Source organism: Heptranchias perlo, chromosome 16, assembly GCF_035084215.1.
Source record: "Heptranchias perlo isolate sHepPer1 chromosome 16, sHepPer1.hap1, whole genome shotgun sequence".
NCBI classification, from domain to species: Eukaryota; Metazoa; Chordata; class Chondrichthyes; order Hexanchiformes; family Hexanchidae; genus Heptranchias; species Heptranchias perlo.
In genome coordinates this window covers 7,799,088-7,816,374 of record NC_090340.1, presented here as the reverse complement: position 1 = coordinate 7,816,374, position 17,287 = coordinate 7,799,088, and the positions used below count along the sequence as shown (strand labels likewise).

Here is a 17,287-nt window from a genome sequence, read left to right as displayed (position 1 = left end):
GGAAGCTTTCCCACTCCCCTGCTAAGGTAGTTTCTCTGCCTTTGCTCCCCCATCCCCATCTTGCTATCCCAACCTCTACACCACCTCTCCTTCTCCCCATGTCCTTGTCTCCTGTCACCGCCCCCCCCCCCCCTTCTCCTCTCCCACACTCGGCACGCATCTGCCTCTTCTCCATCCCCACCTGGGTCCAATTGTCCCCCCTGCCTTCTAGCCCTGCTTGAGCTGAATACAACACTTGGTCTTGATTCTGTGTGTGCGCGCCACAGGCGATGGGCTAGTATATTTTAGTTATTAAAATAAAAATAGTTGTTATGAGTCACAATTGATTTTTGCACCATCAGAACGTAATGTTCAGTGAGGCCTATATGTATGCAGCTGCCATAGCTTAATGAGATAAAAATGTAAATAATAGTGGTCTATAAGCTTATGGAGTTTTTGAAATAGATGTAAATAATAGAACGATTTTAATGCAAAAAAAAAAGTTGAATAAGCTGATCAATGTTAGTGCTAAGTATAAATTAATGGAATTTAGCCTACATTAGATTGCTGTCTGTTTATAAATGCCTTTTGGAGCTGTCCCAAAGATGAGTGCCAGGAAGCGATTTTAAAAAAAAGCCTTGCAGTTAATCTGGAAGTCTGGATCATTGGACTTAGCCTATCTATACTACCAACACCCAACAATGGTGTCCCATAATCTCTAAATATTTAGGGCTTCTTCAGTAGGATGCGACTTCTGTTCATCATGGAGCTAGTCCCCTGAACCAGGTAAAATAACAGGCTCCGGGGTTATCTGCATATGGGAGGCAGGTTCCCTGGCCTCCGCTGGGGAGTCGTGCCAGACTTGGGTCGGGTATCTTGCTGATAATGGACCAAAGGGCTAGCTGCTGAGCTACCAGAACAATTGCCAACATTTTTGAAAGAAATTTTGGAGGCTGCTCCTGAGGCCAGTGTGCTATATTACTCTGAGGTATTGCAAAGGCTTCTCTCCCAAGAACCCCACAAAGTTTCCTGTGCTGACCTCACAACATTGATTGCTGGGGCCTAACAGGTGGTCTCAGCGTCCAGTGTTCACTGTTTTTCCCACCACTTGCCCACATTGGAGTCTGTATTTCTCTCATTAAAATTTAATTTGCATGTCCTCGTTCACATATGGCTGGTTCCAGTCATCTGGGAATGTTTCAGGCATTAACTAACCTGCCAAGAATAATTTTATGAACCAGCTGCATTGGCCAATGGAGGTGATTGTTATAATTTTCTTATTTCCCTTAAGCAACAGCAACAAACAAATTCAATAGCGGGGCATTTTCGGGCTGGCAGTCTATAACTAGTGGGGTGCCGCAAGGATTAGTGCTGCGGCTTCGAGTTGTTTACAAAATATATCAATGACTTAGATGAAGGGACCGAGTGTAATGTATCCAAGTTTAGGAACATAGGAACATAGGAACAGGAGCAGGCCATTCAGCCCTTCGTGCCTGTTCCGCCATTTGATAAAATCATGGCTGATCTGTGATCTAACTCCATATACCTGCCTATGGCCCATATCCCTTAATACCTTTGATTGCCAAAAAGCTATCTATCTCACATTTAAATTTAGCAATTGAGCTAGTATCAATTGCCATTTGCGGAAGAGAGTTCCAAACTTCTACCACCCTTTGTGTTTTCTAATCTCGCTCCTGAAAGGTCTGGCTCTAATTTTTAGACTGTGCCCCCAACTCCTAGAATCCTCAACCAGCGGAAATAGTTTCTCTCTATCCACCCTATCCGTTCCCCTTAATATCTTATAAACTTCAATCAGATCACCCCTTAACCTTCGAAACTCCAGAGAATACAACCCCAGTTTGTGTAATCTCTCCTCGTAATTTAACCCTTGAAGTTTGCTGACGATACAAAGCTAGGTGGGAAAGTAAGCTGGGAAGAGGACGCAAAGAGGCTGCAAAGGGATATAAACAGGTTAAGTGAGTGGGCAAGAATGTGGCAGATGGAGTATAATGTGGGGAAATGTGAAATTATCCACTTTGATGGGAAAAATAGAAAAGCAGAATATTTTTTAAAAGGTGAGAGACTAAGAAATATTGGTAGTCAGAGGGATTTGGGTATCCTTGTACAGAAATCACAAAAAGTTAACATGCAGGTACAGCAAGCAATTAGGAAGGCAAATGGTATGATGGCTTTTATTGCAAGGGGGTTGGAGTGTAAGAGTAAGGAGGTCTTGCTGCAATTATATAGGGCTCTGGAGTACTGTGAAGTACAGTTTTGGTCTCCTTACCTGAGGAAGGATATACTTGCCTTAGAGGAGGTGCAATGAAGGTTCACTAGATTGATTCCTGGGATGAGAGGGTTGTCTTATGAGGAGAGATTGAGTAGAATGGGCTTATATTCTCTGGAGTTTAGGAGAATGAGAGCTGATCTCATTGAAACATACAAAATTCTTAGAGGGCTTGACAGGTTAGATGCTGAGAGGCTGTTTCCCCTGGTTGGAGAGTCTAGAAGTAGGGGATATAGTCTCAAGAAAAGGGGTTGGCCATTTAGGACCGAGATGAGGAAATATTTCTTCACTCAGAGGATTGTGAATCTTTGGAATCCTATACATCAGAGGGCTGTGGATGCTGAGTCGTTGAGTATATTCAAGACTGAGATTGATAGATTTTTGGACACTGAGGGAATCAAAGGATATGGGGATAGGGCAGGAAAGTAGAGTTGAGGTAGAAGATCAACCATGATCTTATTGAATGGCACAGCAGGCTCTGGGGGCCGCATGGCCTACTCCTGCTAACTATTTCTTATGTTCAAGGTTTAGTGATCAGTTGGTAAAGTCACCACCCAGTCTGGGAACCATCCTGGACAATTCTGTGCAGCCAATGTACTTCAGTCTGCTCCTTTTAAAGACAGCTTCATATTGCTCCAAGAATTTTATTACAGTCCAGTTTCGATGTTTTGCCAGTCCATCCAATACCAGAAGCTGTGGGGGAAGAGAAAGATCTCGTGTAGATCCTGATTGCTGATTTCTATGCTGCTTTCCCTCCGAATCTCAGGCGCACTCGCAACTCGCACGCACCCTCGCCATCGCTGCAGATCCGAATGGTGCGCATATTGGATTATGGCCAATTTTACTACCCTAATCTGCTGGGGCCTGTGTGAACAGCGCCATTTGCGACTGCAAACGGGAACGCTGATCATCTTCCACTGAAAGCGATGGTTATTGACTATGCTACTGTCAACGTTAGCATCAAGGATGCAGGGAACGTGAATCTCCAGTAGCTACTGTTAGCTGGGCCAAGTTATTCAGGAATATAGCTTTGCAGCCCCATAGTACAGTTTAAATTGGATAATATTACACAAATGTCTCAAAGTTTGAAAGTATTTGTAATTGCTCTTGGCCCAGATGAATCTGGATAATCTGCAACTGATGCATTGGCTTATTTTGAATGGCCACTTTTGTCAGTGATCTGAACTGTACTGCTATCTTATAAGTTATAAAGAGCAATTTTTGTGCAGTTACTGGTGTCCCTCAGTCATCCTTTTATACTTTGGCTCCCATTTGCTGCTGTAAATCAATGTGTGATTGGGCCGCTTTGATTGCAGTAGACATCATGGGTCCCTACATTACAACAATGACTACACTTCAGCATTACTTCACTGGCTGTGAAATGCTTTGTGATTTCCTGAGGTTGTGAAAGGCACTACATAAATGCAAGCACCTTTCATCCTTTATCCTTAAGTAGAACAAATCTTTTTGGTGGGTTTCAAAGAGCTCTCTGACTTGGTGTGGCCCACTGACTTTGCATTCTCACCATTATAAACGGTGGTGAAGGTGAAGTCCATGGCAGCTAGAAATCATGGCTACTACCAACCTATTTTAAAATCTGCCTCCACAAAGATTTGGGTATGAAATTGGTCTGTGCCAGTAGCGCAAAACAGGCTCATAGCGAATGGGAGAATTTCGTGCTACTGATGCAAACTGATTTCACCCCCCTTTAAGTGAGACATGGTTTGTGTTTGGAGTGGGAATAGAAAGGCCTAAAGTGAGTAGTCATGATGTGGAGATGCCGGTGATGGACTGGGGTTGACAATTGTAAACAATTTTACAACACCAAGTTATAGTCCAGCAATTTTATTTTAAATTCACAAGCTAGAGTAGGAGGAGGTTAGGGGCTGAAACGAGCAGAAGGCTGGGGCGACTCGGTCTTTTCTTTTTGTTATTACGAAGTTTGCTTTCTTTTTGCACTTTTCAAAACAATTCTGATTTTAACGAGATATCAAACTCGTGACAAGGCAACCTTGACAGAGACATTTTGTGACAAGTTCCTCTGTAGTGACATCCTGAAGGTTTCCTTGGTGACTTCTGATATCTTGTGGTATTACTAAAAATGAGTGTTGCCCACAAGTCCATTGTTCCCAGTGATGATTTTCGTGTATTTGCAGTTGCTCTTTATATCTCAAACATTTAGCTTTGTATAGTTTTTCAACTTGCTGTCTTGGTGGAGTTTGCTACTCTTGTGGATAAAAATTAAATAATCAGTTCCTTATCTGCTCTTTTATTCCTTCAGGACTATGTCCATGAATTGATCTGTGTTACAGAGAGGGAGAAGTTTTTGGTGCCTGTAAAAGCTATTGGGGCACGTGCCATCCTGGATTTTCCCGACTATATCAACTTCTCCGTGTGTCCTGTCAAATACAACACTCAGAAAACTCTTCTTGTTCGGAACATTGGTAAAAGAGAAGCTATGTTCATCCTCCAAACCAAAAAGTAAGAACAGTAGCACTGTTTTTGTGGGGTGGGAGAGAAAGCAGTGACTAGTGAAGATTCACTGGGGTCTGTTCTGGTTCCCCTGCTAGTCACACTATCCAGGAACAATAATACTTATTGCTGTCATTGACAAATTTTGTAATGTTGCAAGCAGAGTGGTTAGGGAAAATCTATATCACTCAAATTGACCTGGACTAATTAAACGATTGGGCTATGAAATGGTAGATGGATTTTAACTTGGAGAAGTGGAAAGCGATACACACTGACAGAGAAAACGTATACGCATTGAATCCACTGATAACAGTGGAAAAGGAAAAGGATTTGGGTGCGATTGTTGACCACTCAGTGAGGATATCTTGTTGATGTGAAATTATTTTCTCACATGTGTCTCAGTACTTCATTGGGCTCGATATTACCAGGGCGGCGGGGGGGCGACTGGGCGCGTGGGTAACGCACCCGGTGAAATCAGTCTGCCCCGCGCGCGATTGCAGCCTAATTGGATCCACTTACCTGGTCTTCCGGGTTCCCCGCTGCTAAGCTGTGCGTCGGGCGGACTGCACATGTGCAGTAAGATCTGTCAGCAGGAGGAGCTCTATTTAAAGGGGCAGTCCTCCACTGACTGATGCTATAACAAATAGGAAAAATTATAGCATGGAGCAGCCCAGGGCTGCTTCCAGTTTAATGATGCCTCACTCCAGGTATCATTAGATGGGGTGAGGAGGGGCGGGAGGAAGCGGCCTGCCTCTGCCACCAGGAAGGCCTGGCTCGAGGTGGCAGAGGAGGTCACCTGCACCACCAACATATCACACACCTGCATACAGTGCAGGAGGCACTCCAATGACCTAAGTAGGTCAGCCAAAGTGAGTACACTTACTCATTCCCCTACACTCCGTCTGCCACATCACCACCCCCACCCCACATCTCCTTCTGCACTGCCAACACTACTCTGTCACATCACCCCTCACACCCACTCAAAGCTCATCCTCATCTTACCTGCACTTACTCACCTCGCCAGTACTCATCCCGCCACTACCACTCAACCCAATCCTCATACAATCTCATGGCTCTATCTCATACTCACCCTCTCATACATCTCTTTCACGGTCAGCCTCACTCAACCTGCCACTACCTGTGCTGCAGCCACAGGGCTTGCATCACATATGTGCAGTAGGAAGCATAAGGCAACGTGTTGTGAGCATGAAGGGGATGCACAAGGGTGTTTGAGGGTTTGTCATGGTTTTTACTTCTATTTAATTTCTGAGCAACTCACATCACATATTATATTGGCACTACTACTGCCACGTCTTTGCGAATCTTGTCTGGTTTGTGCAATAATGCCCTTTCCTGAGGATCACAATGAAGACCCACACCTTGTGTCACTGCAAAGTGGGTGTAGGTGTATTTGCAGGGCTCTTTTGTGCAGACGACTGAGAGACATCGGCGATGTCCCTGGTGGCACCCTGGAAGGATGCGGAGGAGAAGTTGTTGAGGGCAGTGGTGACTTTGACAGCGACAGGTAAGAAGATGGTGCTCGGGCCAGCCGGGAGCAGCTCGGCATGAAGGAGGCTGCAGATGTCCACGACTACATGTCGGGTGACTCTGAGCCTCCGTGTGCACTGCTGCTCAGAGAAGTCCAGGAAGCTGAGCCTCGGTCTGTGGACCCTGTGGCGAGGGTAGTGCCCTCTGCGACGCATCTCTCTCTGCGGTTGCCCTCCCTCCTGCTGTACAGGTGGATGTGTCACAGCACTGTGTTGTGGAACTCCACGTGTCAGAGGTGGACGGCGTGGATGGTGAGGCTGGTGATGCTGTTCGCCCTCCGAGGAGGTCATGACTGCAGCTACGGCGGCCCCTATCCGGAAGATGTACATCTGAGGGGGTCCGCAAGGTAGGTACATGTCTCTGGACCCCGGGGTAAGTGTGCAAGTTGGTGAATTTGATTGTCAGGAGGAGGGTGGTGGAGGCCAAACTTTGTCCCAAGTGACAGAGTGGCCTCCTGCAATGAGTGAGGGTCTTCCCCCCCACCCCCCCCTCACCTGTCAAATGGACCTTTGCAGCTGCCAAAGGCTGATGGCTGCAACATGTCCATTTGATCTGGGAGTGTTTTCCCCAGTACAGGAAACAGTCCCAGTTTGTTCTAAAATCCCACCCCTCCTGACATATTCCCTTAATCAGGTCTGTTAATGACCTGAAATAGCAACATAAATACTGTCAAGTGGCACCCCGCCGGCTTTAATTGCCTGCGGGAGTCCCACATGCGGGGGCTGCGCGCGCACATCGGCGCGTCTGTGGGGAACCCAGAAGTGGGTGGGTTGGAGCCGGGCTCCCGACCCACTCCAGGATTCCCCGATTTTCAGCGCCCCCCCCCCCCCCCCGCCAGGAACGCACCTGATAGCGGGTGCTAAAATGGAGCCCATTAACTTTGTTGGAAAATCAAAATATGTTACACCAACTCAGACTGATGGATCATTGGCAAAAATTTCAGCAAATCCTTCTGTCAAAGGATATTCCTGCTATGGGGAGGATCCTGACATACAAAGGCTATTTTGGGAAATATACAGGTAGACTTGCAGAACTGAACTATTTTGAGTAAATCAATGCATGGGTTGCCGATGTCGGCATCAAGCACTTGCAGAACAAGTATAGAGCATCAAGCTACAGAGGAGAGCTCCCTCTACTTGGGGCTGGGTTTCAAGCTCGATCCCAGCGGTGAAAGGACAGCGTGGTATCTCGCTGCCCCACCCAGTCCCCTACTGAGCTTGGTTGCATTGGAGAAAAGATGATTATGACAGGAAATAATCCAGGTCTTTAAAATTCTGATGTGAGTAGATAATGTGGATTTAAGCAACCTATTTAACTTGGACTGTAAAAGGAGAACTAGAGGACACAAGTACACAATTAACGAGCCTAAGTGAGTCTAGAGTTTGGAAGTTTCCACTCAGAGTTGGAATAGACTCCCAGCAAAAGTAACGAATGCCATTCCAATTACTGTATCTCCTTTCAAAAAAAGTCAGGTTGGAAATCGGATTGAATGTTGTGGGAATAATGATGTATATTAATATTCAATGGAACACAAAAGTTCAAGTTTGGGACTATGGAAAGGCCATTAGTGGAAAGCAAGTGGCCAGGGTGTAAGGTTAGAAACATGTGTTTTACTCAAGAAGGGAGATTAAATACATTGGGTTGATTCTGGACTAAAACAGATTATAGATGGCCTCTTTACCAACAATTGTGTACATCAACAGACTCACTAATAGTGCTCTCCCGGCACACGGCAAAGGTGCCTATTGGTACATCACGCACCCCAAGCCCATAATTTTCTGTCCTTTAATTTTAACAATAGAAAATTTATACTTAAGTGCTTAAAGGCAGGAGCATGAAGATAGGAACTGACTGATACTGGGGAAAGTGGTGGTGGGGGTACCTAACTTGCAGGAACATGTGAGGAGTGAGGGTCTGATGATCCAAAAGGTGCTAATGGCAGTTTGGGTCCAATTCTCTGAACAACAGCGTGTTAGACCCTGCTCCCCTAACTACTGCCAATGCTTCAAAGCCCCCTGTTAGGTCCTGCTAGACATTAGGATCTCCCTCTTGAGTCTTCCTCCCCACCACCACAGCCAAGGACCCCCTCTCAATGCTTACAACCCCTGAGATTGCATTCTTCATGCTTTCTAATGCCATAAAAACTCCAAATTCTCCCAGACCTTGAGAACTCAGGAGTGGGACTAGCTGGATTGCTCTTCCATAGAGCCAGCACAGACTCGATGGGTCGAATGGCTTCCTTCCTATGCAACCTTTCTATGATTCCAACTCCTTCCCCAATGCTCTTAAGTCCCAGGATTCCTTCCAAAAAACATAGGTCTCAGGACTTGCCGCAGTGTTCCTAAAACCTTCATTTCTAGTGCTTCCAGATCCTGGGAGCCAACCTCAACTGCTAGGCTATGAGACCCTGTCCAGTACCACCAGATCCCAGGGCCACTCCCAATAGTGATAAGTAGGTGGCCATGGTACTATTACTTTGTATAATACTCGTTCGAAAGTCCTTCAATTCACCATAAGCAACACCACGAGGGAATTACTAGTAATATATAAAAAATGTTACATCTGCACGCATTTCCTGTCTGCGACAATTAACTTTCTGCTGTCATGTTTTTGTCATTTTTTAATCTCAACTTTATTCCATTATAAATAGCTATCTCTACATTTATTGTGAGTTTTGCGTTTGTAAACTCATTCTCTGACCACTGTGTTCTCACAATTCCCTCAAAATGCATTCTGAATTTTTTTTCAGGTGCCATTTTTTTCAGTAACAAAAATTTTGAATATCCAAATAAGGGTTCAAACGAAATAGAAAAAAAATCAAAAATTGCATATTTTACAGTAACATGATTAAATTTATCAATTGTTGCCTCCATTAAAGCTTTTGCTGGAAGGCCTCAGACGCTTCCAAAAGCTTGGGCTTGGAGTTGATATTTTTGGTGTGATGCTGAATTTGGATTGTGTAGTCTGAGCATGTGCAGCGTACCTAATTTCCTAGGTTGCATTACTAACCAGCAGGTGTGAGGAATATTTTTTCTTTAGCTTTTAGCAGTTTCTGCTCAGAGGTTTTCCAGAATTATTTGAAGGAAAGCTAGAGGACAAATTTCAAAAGCTTTACTGAGGTAAAATTCATATTGAGCGTTTTTTTTCAAGACAAAAGGTATGTTTGTGTGAGAGAGAAAAATGATAATGTTCTGATTATACACGCCTGTTGCTGCTTTTGTTTTGTGTTCTATAAACTTTAAAAAGTGAGAGAGAGGGAGGGAGAAAAGGAGGAGTCAGAAGGAGTAAGCAATTGGGGTCAGAGTGTACACGTACAAGAGAGACTGGGGTCAGAGTGTACACGTACAAGAGAGACTGGGGTCAGAGTGTACACGTACAAGAGAGACTGGGGTCAGAGTGTACACGTACAAGAGAGACTGGGGTCAGAGTGTACACGTACAAGAGAGACTGGGGTCAGAGTGTACACGTACAAGAGAGACTGGGGTCAGAGTGTACACGTACAAGAGAGACTGGGGTCAGAGTGTACACGTACATGAGAGACTGGGGTCAGAGTGTACACGTACAAGAGAGACTGGGGTCAGAGTGTACACGTACAAGAGAGACTGGGGTCAGAGTGTACACGTACAAGAGAGACTGGGGTCAGAGTGTACACGTACAAGAGAGACTGGGGTCAGAGTGTACACGTACAAGAGAGACTGGGGTCAGAGTGTACACGTACAAGAGAGACTGGGGTCAGAGTGTACACGTACAAGAGACTGGTCGGTGAGGGAGTGTGTGCACATTCACAAGAAAAACTGGGGTCAGAGAGAGACAGGCTGTGGTCAGAGAGAGAGGGGGTGAGAGAAAGAGAGCATGGATGAGAGGGTGAAGGAGTGTGCTCTTGATTTAACAATACCTCAGTTTTCAAAAAAGCAACAGTTCAGCTTTGAGGCCAACTGATTATCTCCACCTGTGTTTTGACAATTAGAAAAGGTCAATACTAATAGCTTACAACTGTGAGATCGAGCTTCTAATTTTAAATACCTATGGGAGAGGAAGAAAGAGAAAGGCACAAATAGAGAGAAAGTAGACCGTTCGTTTCTTTCCTTGTTAAAATAAGTTGTATTTTGACAGCAAACAATGTTTCCTTGAGGGAAACAGATAGGGAAGGTTGGAGGAGGATGGGAGTTGGGAAACTGGTTGACGGTCAGAATGCCTTTGGCGTTTTGCCCTTTGCCTTTGGGAGAGTGGATGAAGGGTTAAAGCTGAGGTGAGTGACAGTGGAGCAAGGAGGGGGCGGTTGAGTGGGTAGTTCGAAAGGAAAGAGGTGGAGTAATGTTGGGAGTGAGGGGTGATTGTAAGGGACATGGGTAGTGGGAAAGTAAAAGGGTTGGGGAAGTAATGAGAGGGAATGGATGAGGAACACAAATGATTGAGGGAGGAGATGTAGAGGGAGTCCCTGAAAGCCAAATTTTCCCTGCATTCTCCATACCAAAAGTAGCCTACAGTCATTGGAGCCTCCTTTCCCAATTAATACTGTCCACCAACTCCCACCCAGAGAAGAAAAAGACAGTCGAAGTAGAAGTAGATAGAGAAAATAAGAAACGAGATGAGAGAAGAAGATAAAAAGACAGAAGCACTAAAGGAGAGACAGAGAAACAGCAACATAAAGACATAAGAGACCGGTAAAATACTGACCATATTCTCCAACTTAATGTGTGCATCATCACGGGACATCGAGTAGTGTCATACATTTCCTGTCCACAAAATTCACTCCCTGTTGTCATGATTTTTGGTCCCACTGTTTATTTCAACATTTAACATTGAAAATACCTATGTAACCAGTTGTAAACAATTTTACAACACCAAGTTATAGTCCAACAATTTTTATTTGAAATCTACAAGCTTTCGGAGGCTTCCTCCTTCCTCAGGTAAATGAGGAAGGAAGAAGCCTCCGAAAGCTTGTAGATTTCAAATAAAAATTATGTAACCAGTTATGAGAATTCCGTATGTCCACAGGCCCTGGTGATGCTGTCCTGCAGAGTATGACCACTAGCTGGTACTGTAGCTCCACTGTATCCTGTACCACCGCATCCTTTGACGCACCATGAGCAATGCCACAAGAGTTCTCCTAGTAATATATTAAGTCTCGCATATACCGTGCACATCCTCTAAATGCCACACTTACTTCCGGTAGCACTTAACTGTCACACACTTTGCATCATGTTTTTGAATCAAGTGTCAGCCCCGGCTCAGTGGTAGTACTCTCGCCTGAGTCAGAAGGTTGTGGGTTCAAGTCCCACTCCAGAGACTTGAGCCCATAATCCAGGCTGACACTCCAGTGCAGTACTGAGGGAGTGCTGCACTGTCAGAGGTCTCTGTCTTTTGGATGAGTCAATAAATCAAGGACCCGCCTGCCTTCTCAGTCGAATGTAAAAGACCCCACGGCACTATTTGAAGAAGAGCAGGGCAGTTCTCCCCAGTGTCCTGGCCAATATTTATCCCTTAACCAACATCAGTAAAACAGGTTATCTGGTCATTATCACATTGCTGTTTGTGGGATCTTGCTGTGTGCAAATTGGCTACTGCATTTCCTACATTACAACAGTGACTACACTTCAAAAGTACTTAATTGGCTGTAAAGAGCTTTGGGACATTCTGAGGTCGTGAAAGGCGCTATGTAAATGCAAGTTCTTTGTTTCTTTTCCTAGCATGCCTTTCCTATCATGCCTATCTGCCTATTTACTTTTGCTAACCTCTGAGTGCTTCAAGCTTCATCTGCAAGATAGGTGATGCTGTTACATAATTACCTGTATAATTTCCCAACTCTATCTCCAGGTTAGGTACCACTGCTGTCCATAGTGCCACCAAGCATAACATTGCTAAAATCAGACCTGTGGCCTAATGCTGCCCTCCCCGATCCCAATCCAAACTAACTTGATCTCTGAAGCCTCAGCCCTGATTCATACACCTTGCAGTGTGAAATATCATGTTCCTATTCATTATCAGGAACTAGCTTAAAGTTCTTCAAGAAAATTCAATTCTTTAAAAATGTTTTATACAATTTTAAAAACGCATAATGTGCTTTAAAAAAAATTTAAGCAAGTTCCAGGAACGTGGTTTTTCTTCCAGGAGAGGTATGAGGGCAGGATTTCCAAAAACGTTTCCGAGCACCTGTACATTTCCTCCTCACTGCTCCAAACCTGGACACCCCTCCCCCTGCTGCTGCTTTTCACTCTTCTTTGCCCCTTGCCAGCATGCCTCCCCCTACCACCTCCCCGCACTCCCTACCAGTGATCTGCCCTGAGAATACCTATATCACACACAGCTTGTCAGCAGGTAGCAGATAGTTGGACTAGTACTGGAAAGCAGAGGGTGGTGTGTGGGTGAGTAATGTTGGGACATTGGTCCCGGACACTCGGAACTTTAGGGGCAAGGGTCATAGGGTGAGACAGCCTTGGTTAATGAGAGTCCCTGGGAGAACAGCAACACCCCTGGAATTCCACTTTTTTGCAACAATCTCCCATTGCTTCTCTATCCAGCAACGAACCTCTCCATCTCACATCTCCCCACGACCATCCCAGTGCTACCATACCTCCCAACACTGCCACATTCTGGGAAATCCTGTCCACAAATCCAAGGACTCACCATAATGCTCCCATACCTCAAAACACATCTCCCACTCCTACCAGACCTTGGTACTCCCTTCCTAGCACTCCCAAACATCAGGACCAACTCTCCCAATGTTCTCACATTGTAAAGCCCCCTCCATGTCCTCCCAGGGACTCTCATTAACCAAGGCTGTCTCACCCTATGACCCTTGCTCCTAAAGTTCCTAGTGTCGAGGACCAATGTCCCAACATTACCCACCCACACACCACCATCTGCTTTCCAGTACGAGTCCAACTATCTGCTACCTACCTGCAACCTGAAACAACTTACACCTGACTATAAGAACAGGGTGAGAAAAGAACATCGGACCCATCAAGCCCATCACATCCAGTTGATCTTGCAACCTCACACATGCCCAATTACCTCCTAGCAATGTTATCTCCTGGGAGAGGCAAAAGTTGAGAGAACAAAATCTGCAGTCAATTCAGGAAAAGCTCTGGGAAATTACTCTTTGACAACCCAAGGCAATCAAGCACCAGGAGACTGCGGTAGCCCACAACTTATCACAATCTCAACTAACTGGCAACTTATCCCTTACAACTGGAAATGTCCTTATCTCTCAGGGACTTGTTAAGTTGGGCTCCTTTTTAATATACAAAAAGTAGTGGCTGCAACTTTCCTGAGAACAAGAGGGCTGATTTCAGTACTTGAAACAACAGCTTTAGGTCTTTGGAATAAGCAATAAAATCATGAAAATAGCCTATCTCTGAAACCTGCCAGCAACCATCACTGGGGTCTTATTTGTCTGAAGCCTATAATTGAATCCATTTGCACAATGCTCTCTAAACCTTTCCCCTCAGTACCAGTATTTTTTTTAATTGAGAAACCAGGATGAAGAGCCAAAGTTGAGTACAACACCAAAGTAGAAAAAAGCAAAATAGAAGACTAGGTAGATTAGAAAGTAATGATTAGGTGATGCCAAGCATTGGCATAGAAAGGCTAAAGATTGTAGATGGAAGGTAAAACTGGAGAAGGTAAGATTGGGAAAGGTAAGGGCCAGGGAAAGTTAACAGGAGGCTAGGCGGTGAGTTCGGATCTTAACAAGTGAGAATTAAGTTAGGAAGAATGTGTATGATTATGTATTTACTTCTTAAGAGAAACAAGAGAAGAGATTTCAGAGAAGCACCTACCACAGTAGGATTGATTTTTAAAAAAAGAGAAGAACTTGAAATGGAGAGAGAAAAGATGCAAAAGGCTAGAGGTGAGAGAGAGAGATAATCAGATAGCAATTTTTTCAGGTATTCTGTCCAGAGGTGGGCATGATGTTAGAAGAGCCTCACAAGATAAATACGAGGACATGAATATGAGGAAGGACATTTGGTCCATTAGATCATTCATCCAGGAAGACCTTACATCATGGCTTCTAATTGTTTGTTGCATAATTCCAGGGTTTTGAAATACACTACTCAATCTTGAAGTCCATTTCATGTGTTAACCACTTTGTCTGAAGATGAACCTCCTGACATGTCCTCAATTTGCATTTTGCTAGTTTGAATTTGTGTTTGTTTGTCCTACTTTTGCAATTTAGTCATAAAGTTCTATTCTGTAGTTACATTTTCCATACTGTTTACTTTCTTAGACTTCTATATCACCTCTCAGTCACCTTTAAAAGCTGAAAAGCCCACGTTTCTCGACCTTTTCCTCATTTCTCAGATCTGTGTCAGAAGGAATCAGCTTCATGGATCTTGTCTGAATTCCTTTCAATGCTTGAATATCTTCTTTGTGACTCATTAGCCAGAATTAGAAACAGTACTCAAGGTGTGATCTGACTAGAATGCATGACTTAAGCATGACTTCCCCTGACTTCTACCCTATGGCTTTCACCGCATAGTTCAGCACCTGTTTTGCTTTGTTGATTGCTGCACTGCAGTGGTCAGCCTTGTTGAGCATTGAGTCCATTAAGACCTCTAAATCCCTAACATCAGTAGTGGGGAAAATGCTAGAGTCTACTATAAAAGATGTATAACAGAACACTTGGAAGGCATTAATGGGATTGGACAAAGTCAGCATGGGTTTATGAAATGGAAATCATGCTTAACAAATCTACTGGAGTTTTTTGAGGTTGTAACTAGTAGAATAGATAAGGGAGAACTAGTGGATGTGGTGTATTTGGATTTTCAGAAGGCTTTTGATAAGGTCCCACACAAAAGGTTAGTGTGCAAAATTAAAGCACATGGGATTGGGGGCAATATACTGGCATGGATTGAGAATTGGTTGACAGTCAGGAAACAGAGAGTAGAAATAAATGGGTCTTTTTCCAGGTGGCAGGCAGTGACTAGTGGGGTACCACAGGGATCAGTGCTTGGGCCCCAGCTATTCACAATATATCAATGATTTGGATGAGGGAACGAAACATGCAACAAAGGTTTACCAGACTGATTCCTGGGATGGCAGGACTGACGTATGAGGAGAGATTGGGTCGACTAGGCCTATATTCACTAGAGTTTAGAAGAATGAGAGGTGATCTCATCGAAAGATATAAAATTCTGACAGGACCAGACAGACTAGATGCAGGGAGGATGTTCCCGATGGCTGTGGAGTCCGAACCGGGGTCATAGTCTCAGGATACACGGTATGCCATTTAGAACCGAGATGAGGAGAAATTTCTTCACTCAGAGGGTGGTAAACCTGTAGAATTCTCTACCACAGAAGGCAGTGGAGGCCAAGTCATTAGATGTATTCAAGAAGGAGATAGATATATTTCTTAATGCTAAAGGGATCAAGGGATATGGGGAAAAAGCAGGAACAGGGTACTAAGTTAGACGATCAGCCATGATCATTTTGAATGGCGGAGCAGGCCCGAAGGGTAGTGATTGTTGGAGGCCAATCATCTCAGCCCCAGGGCATTGCTGCAGGAGTTCCTCAGGGCAGTGTCCTAGGCCCAACCATCTTCAGCTGCTTCATCAATGACCTTCCCTCCATCATAAGGTCAGAAATGGGGATGTTTGCTGATGATTGCACAGTCATCAGTTCCATTTGCAACCCCTCAAATAATGAAGCAGTCCGAGCCCGCATGCAGCATGACGTGGACAACATCCAGGCTTGGGCTGATAAGTGGCAAGTAACATTCGTGCCAGACAAGTGCCAGGCAATGACCATCTCCAACAAGAGAGAGTCTAACCACCTCCCCTTGACACTCAACGGTATTTCCATCGCCGAATCCCCCACCATCAACATCCTGGGGGTCACCATTGACCAGAAACTTAACTGGACCAGCCATATAAATACTGTTGCTACAAGAGCAGGTCAGAGGCTGGGTATTCTGCGGAGAGTGACTCACCTCCTGACTCCCCAAAGCCTTTCCACCATCTACAAGGCACAAGTCAGGAGTGTGATGGAATATTCTCCACTTGCCTGGATGAGTGCAGCTCCAACAACACTCAAGAAGCTCGACACCATCCAGGACAAAGTAGCCCGCTTGATTGGCACCCCATCGACCACCCTAAACATTTACTCCCTTCACCACTGGCGCACTGTGGCTGCAGTGTGTACCATCCACAGGATGCACTGCAGCAACTCGCCAAGGCTTCTTCGCCAGCACCTCCCTCTACCACCTAGAAGGACAAGAGCAGCAGGTACATGGGAACAACACTAACTGCACGTTCCCCTCCAAGTCACACACCATCCCGACTTGGAAATATATCGCCGTTCCTTCATCGCTGGCTCAAAATCCTGGAACTCCCTACCTAACAGCACTGTGGGAGAACCTTCACCACACGGACCGCAGCGGTTCAAGAAGGCGGCTCACCACCACCTTCTCAAGGGCAATTAGGGATGGGCAATAAATGCCGGCCTCGCCAGCAACGCCCACATCCCATGAACGAATAAAAAAAGGCCCGAAGGGCCGAATGGCGTACTCTTGCTCCTATTTTCTATGTTTCTATGTTTCTATCCCCTTCAACTCCATCCCCGAAACTATTTCAGCACCATTCCTGGGATGAGAGGATTGTCCTATGAGGAGACATTGAGTAAAATAGGCCTATATTCTCTGGAGTTTAGAAGAATGAGAGGGGAGCTCATTGAAACATATAAAATTCTGAGAGGGCTTGACAGGGTAGATGCTGAGAAGCTGTTTCCCCTGGCTGGAGAGTCTCGTACTAGAGGGCATAGTCTCAGGATAAGGGGGGTTGTTTGGGACTCATTTAGGTTTATAAAGGTTCATCATGGCTTCCATACTTTTGTACTTTATGCCTCTATTTATAAAGCCCAGGATCCCGAATGCTTTTTTAACTGCTTTCTCAAACTGCCCTGCCACCTTCAACAATTTGTGCACATATATCCCCAGATCTCTCTGTTCCTGTACCCCTTTTAGAGTTGTGCCTTCTAGTTTATATTGCCTCTGCTTGTTCT

General features: G+C 44.9%; 1 protein-coding gene across 1 annotated transcript in view; it reads left to right on the top strand.

Moving 5' to 3' along the window:
- The window catches only part of hydin (HYDIN axonemal central pair apparatus protein), a 1,099,250-nt gene that overhangs the window by 80,195 nt on the left and 1,001,768 nt on the right, over window positions 1-17,287 (top strand). Inside the window, exon 7 of the mRNA XM_067997614.1 lies at window positions 4,548-4,747. Coding sequence (XP_067853715.1) covers window positions 4,548-4,747 — 200 coding nt within the window. The remainder of the gene's footprint in view (window positions 1-4,547; window positions 4,748-17,287) is intronic.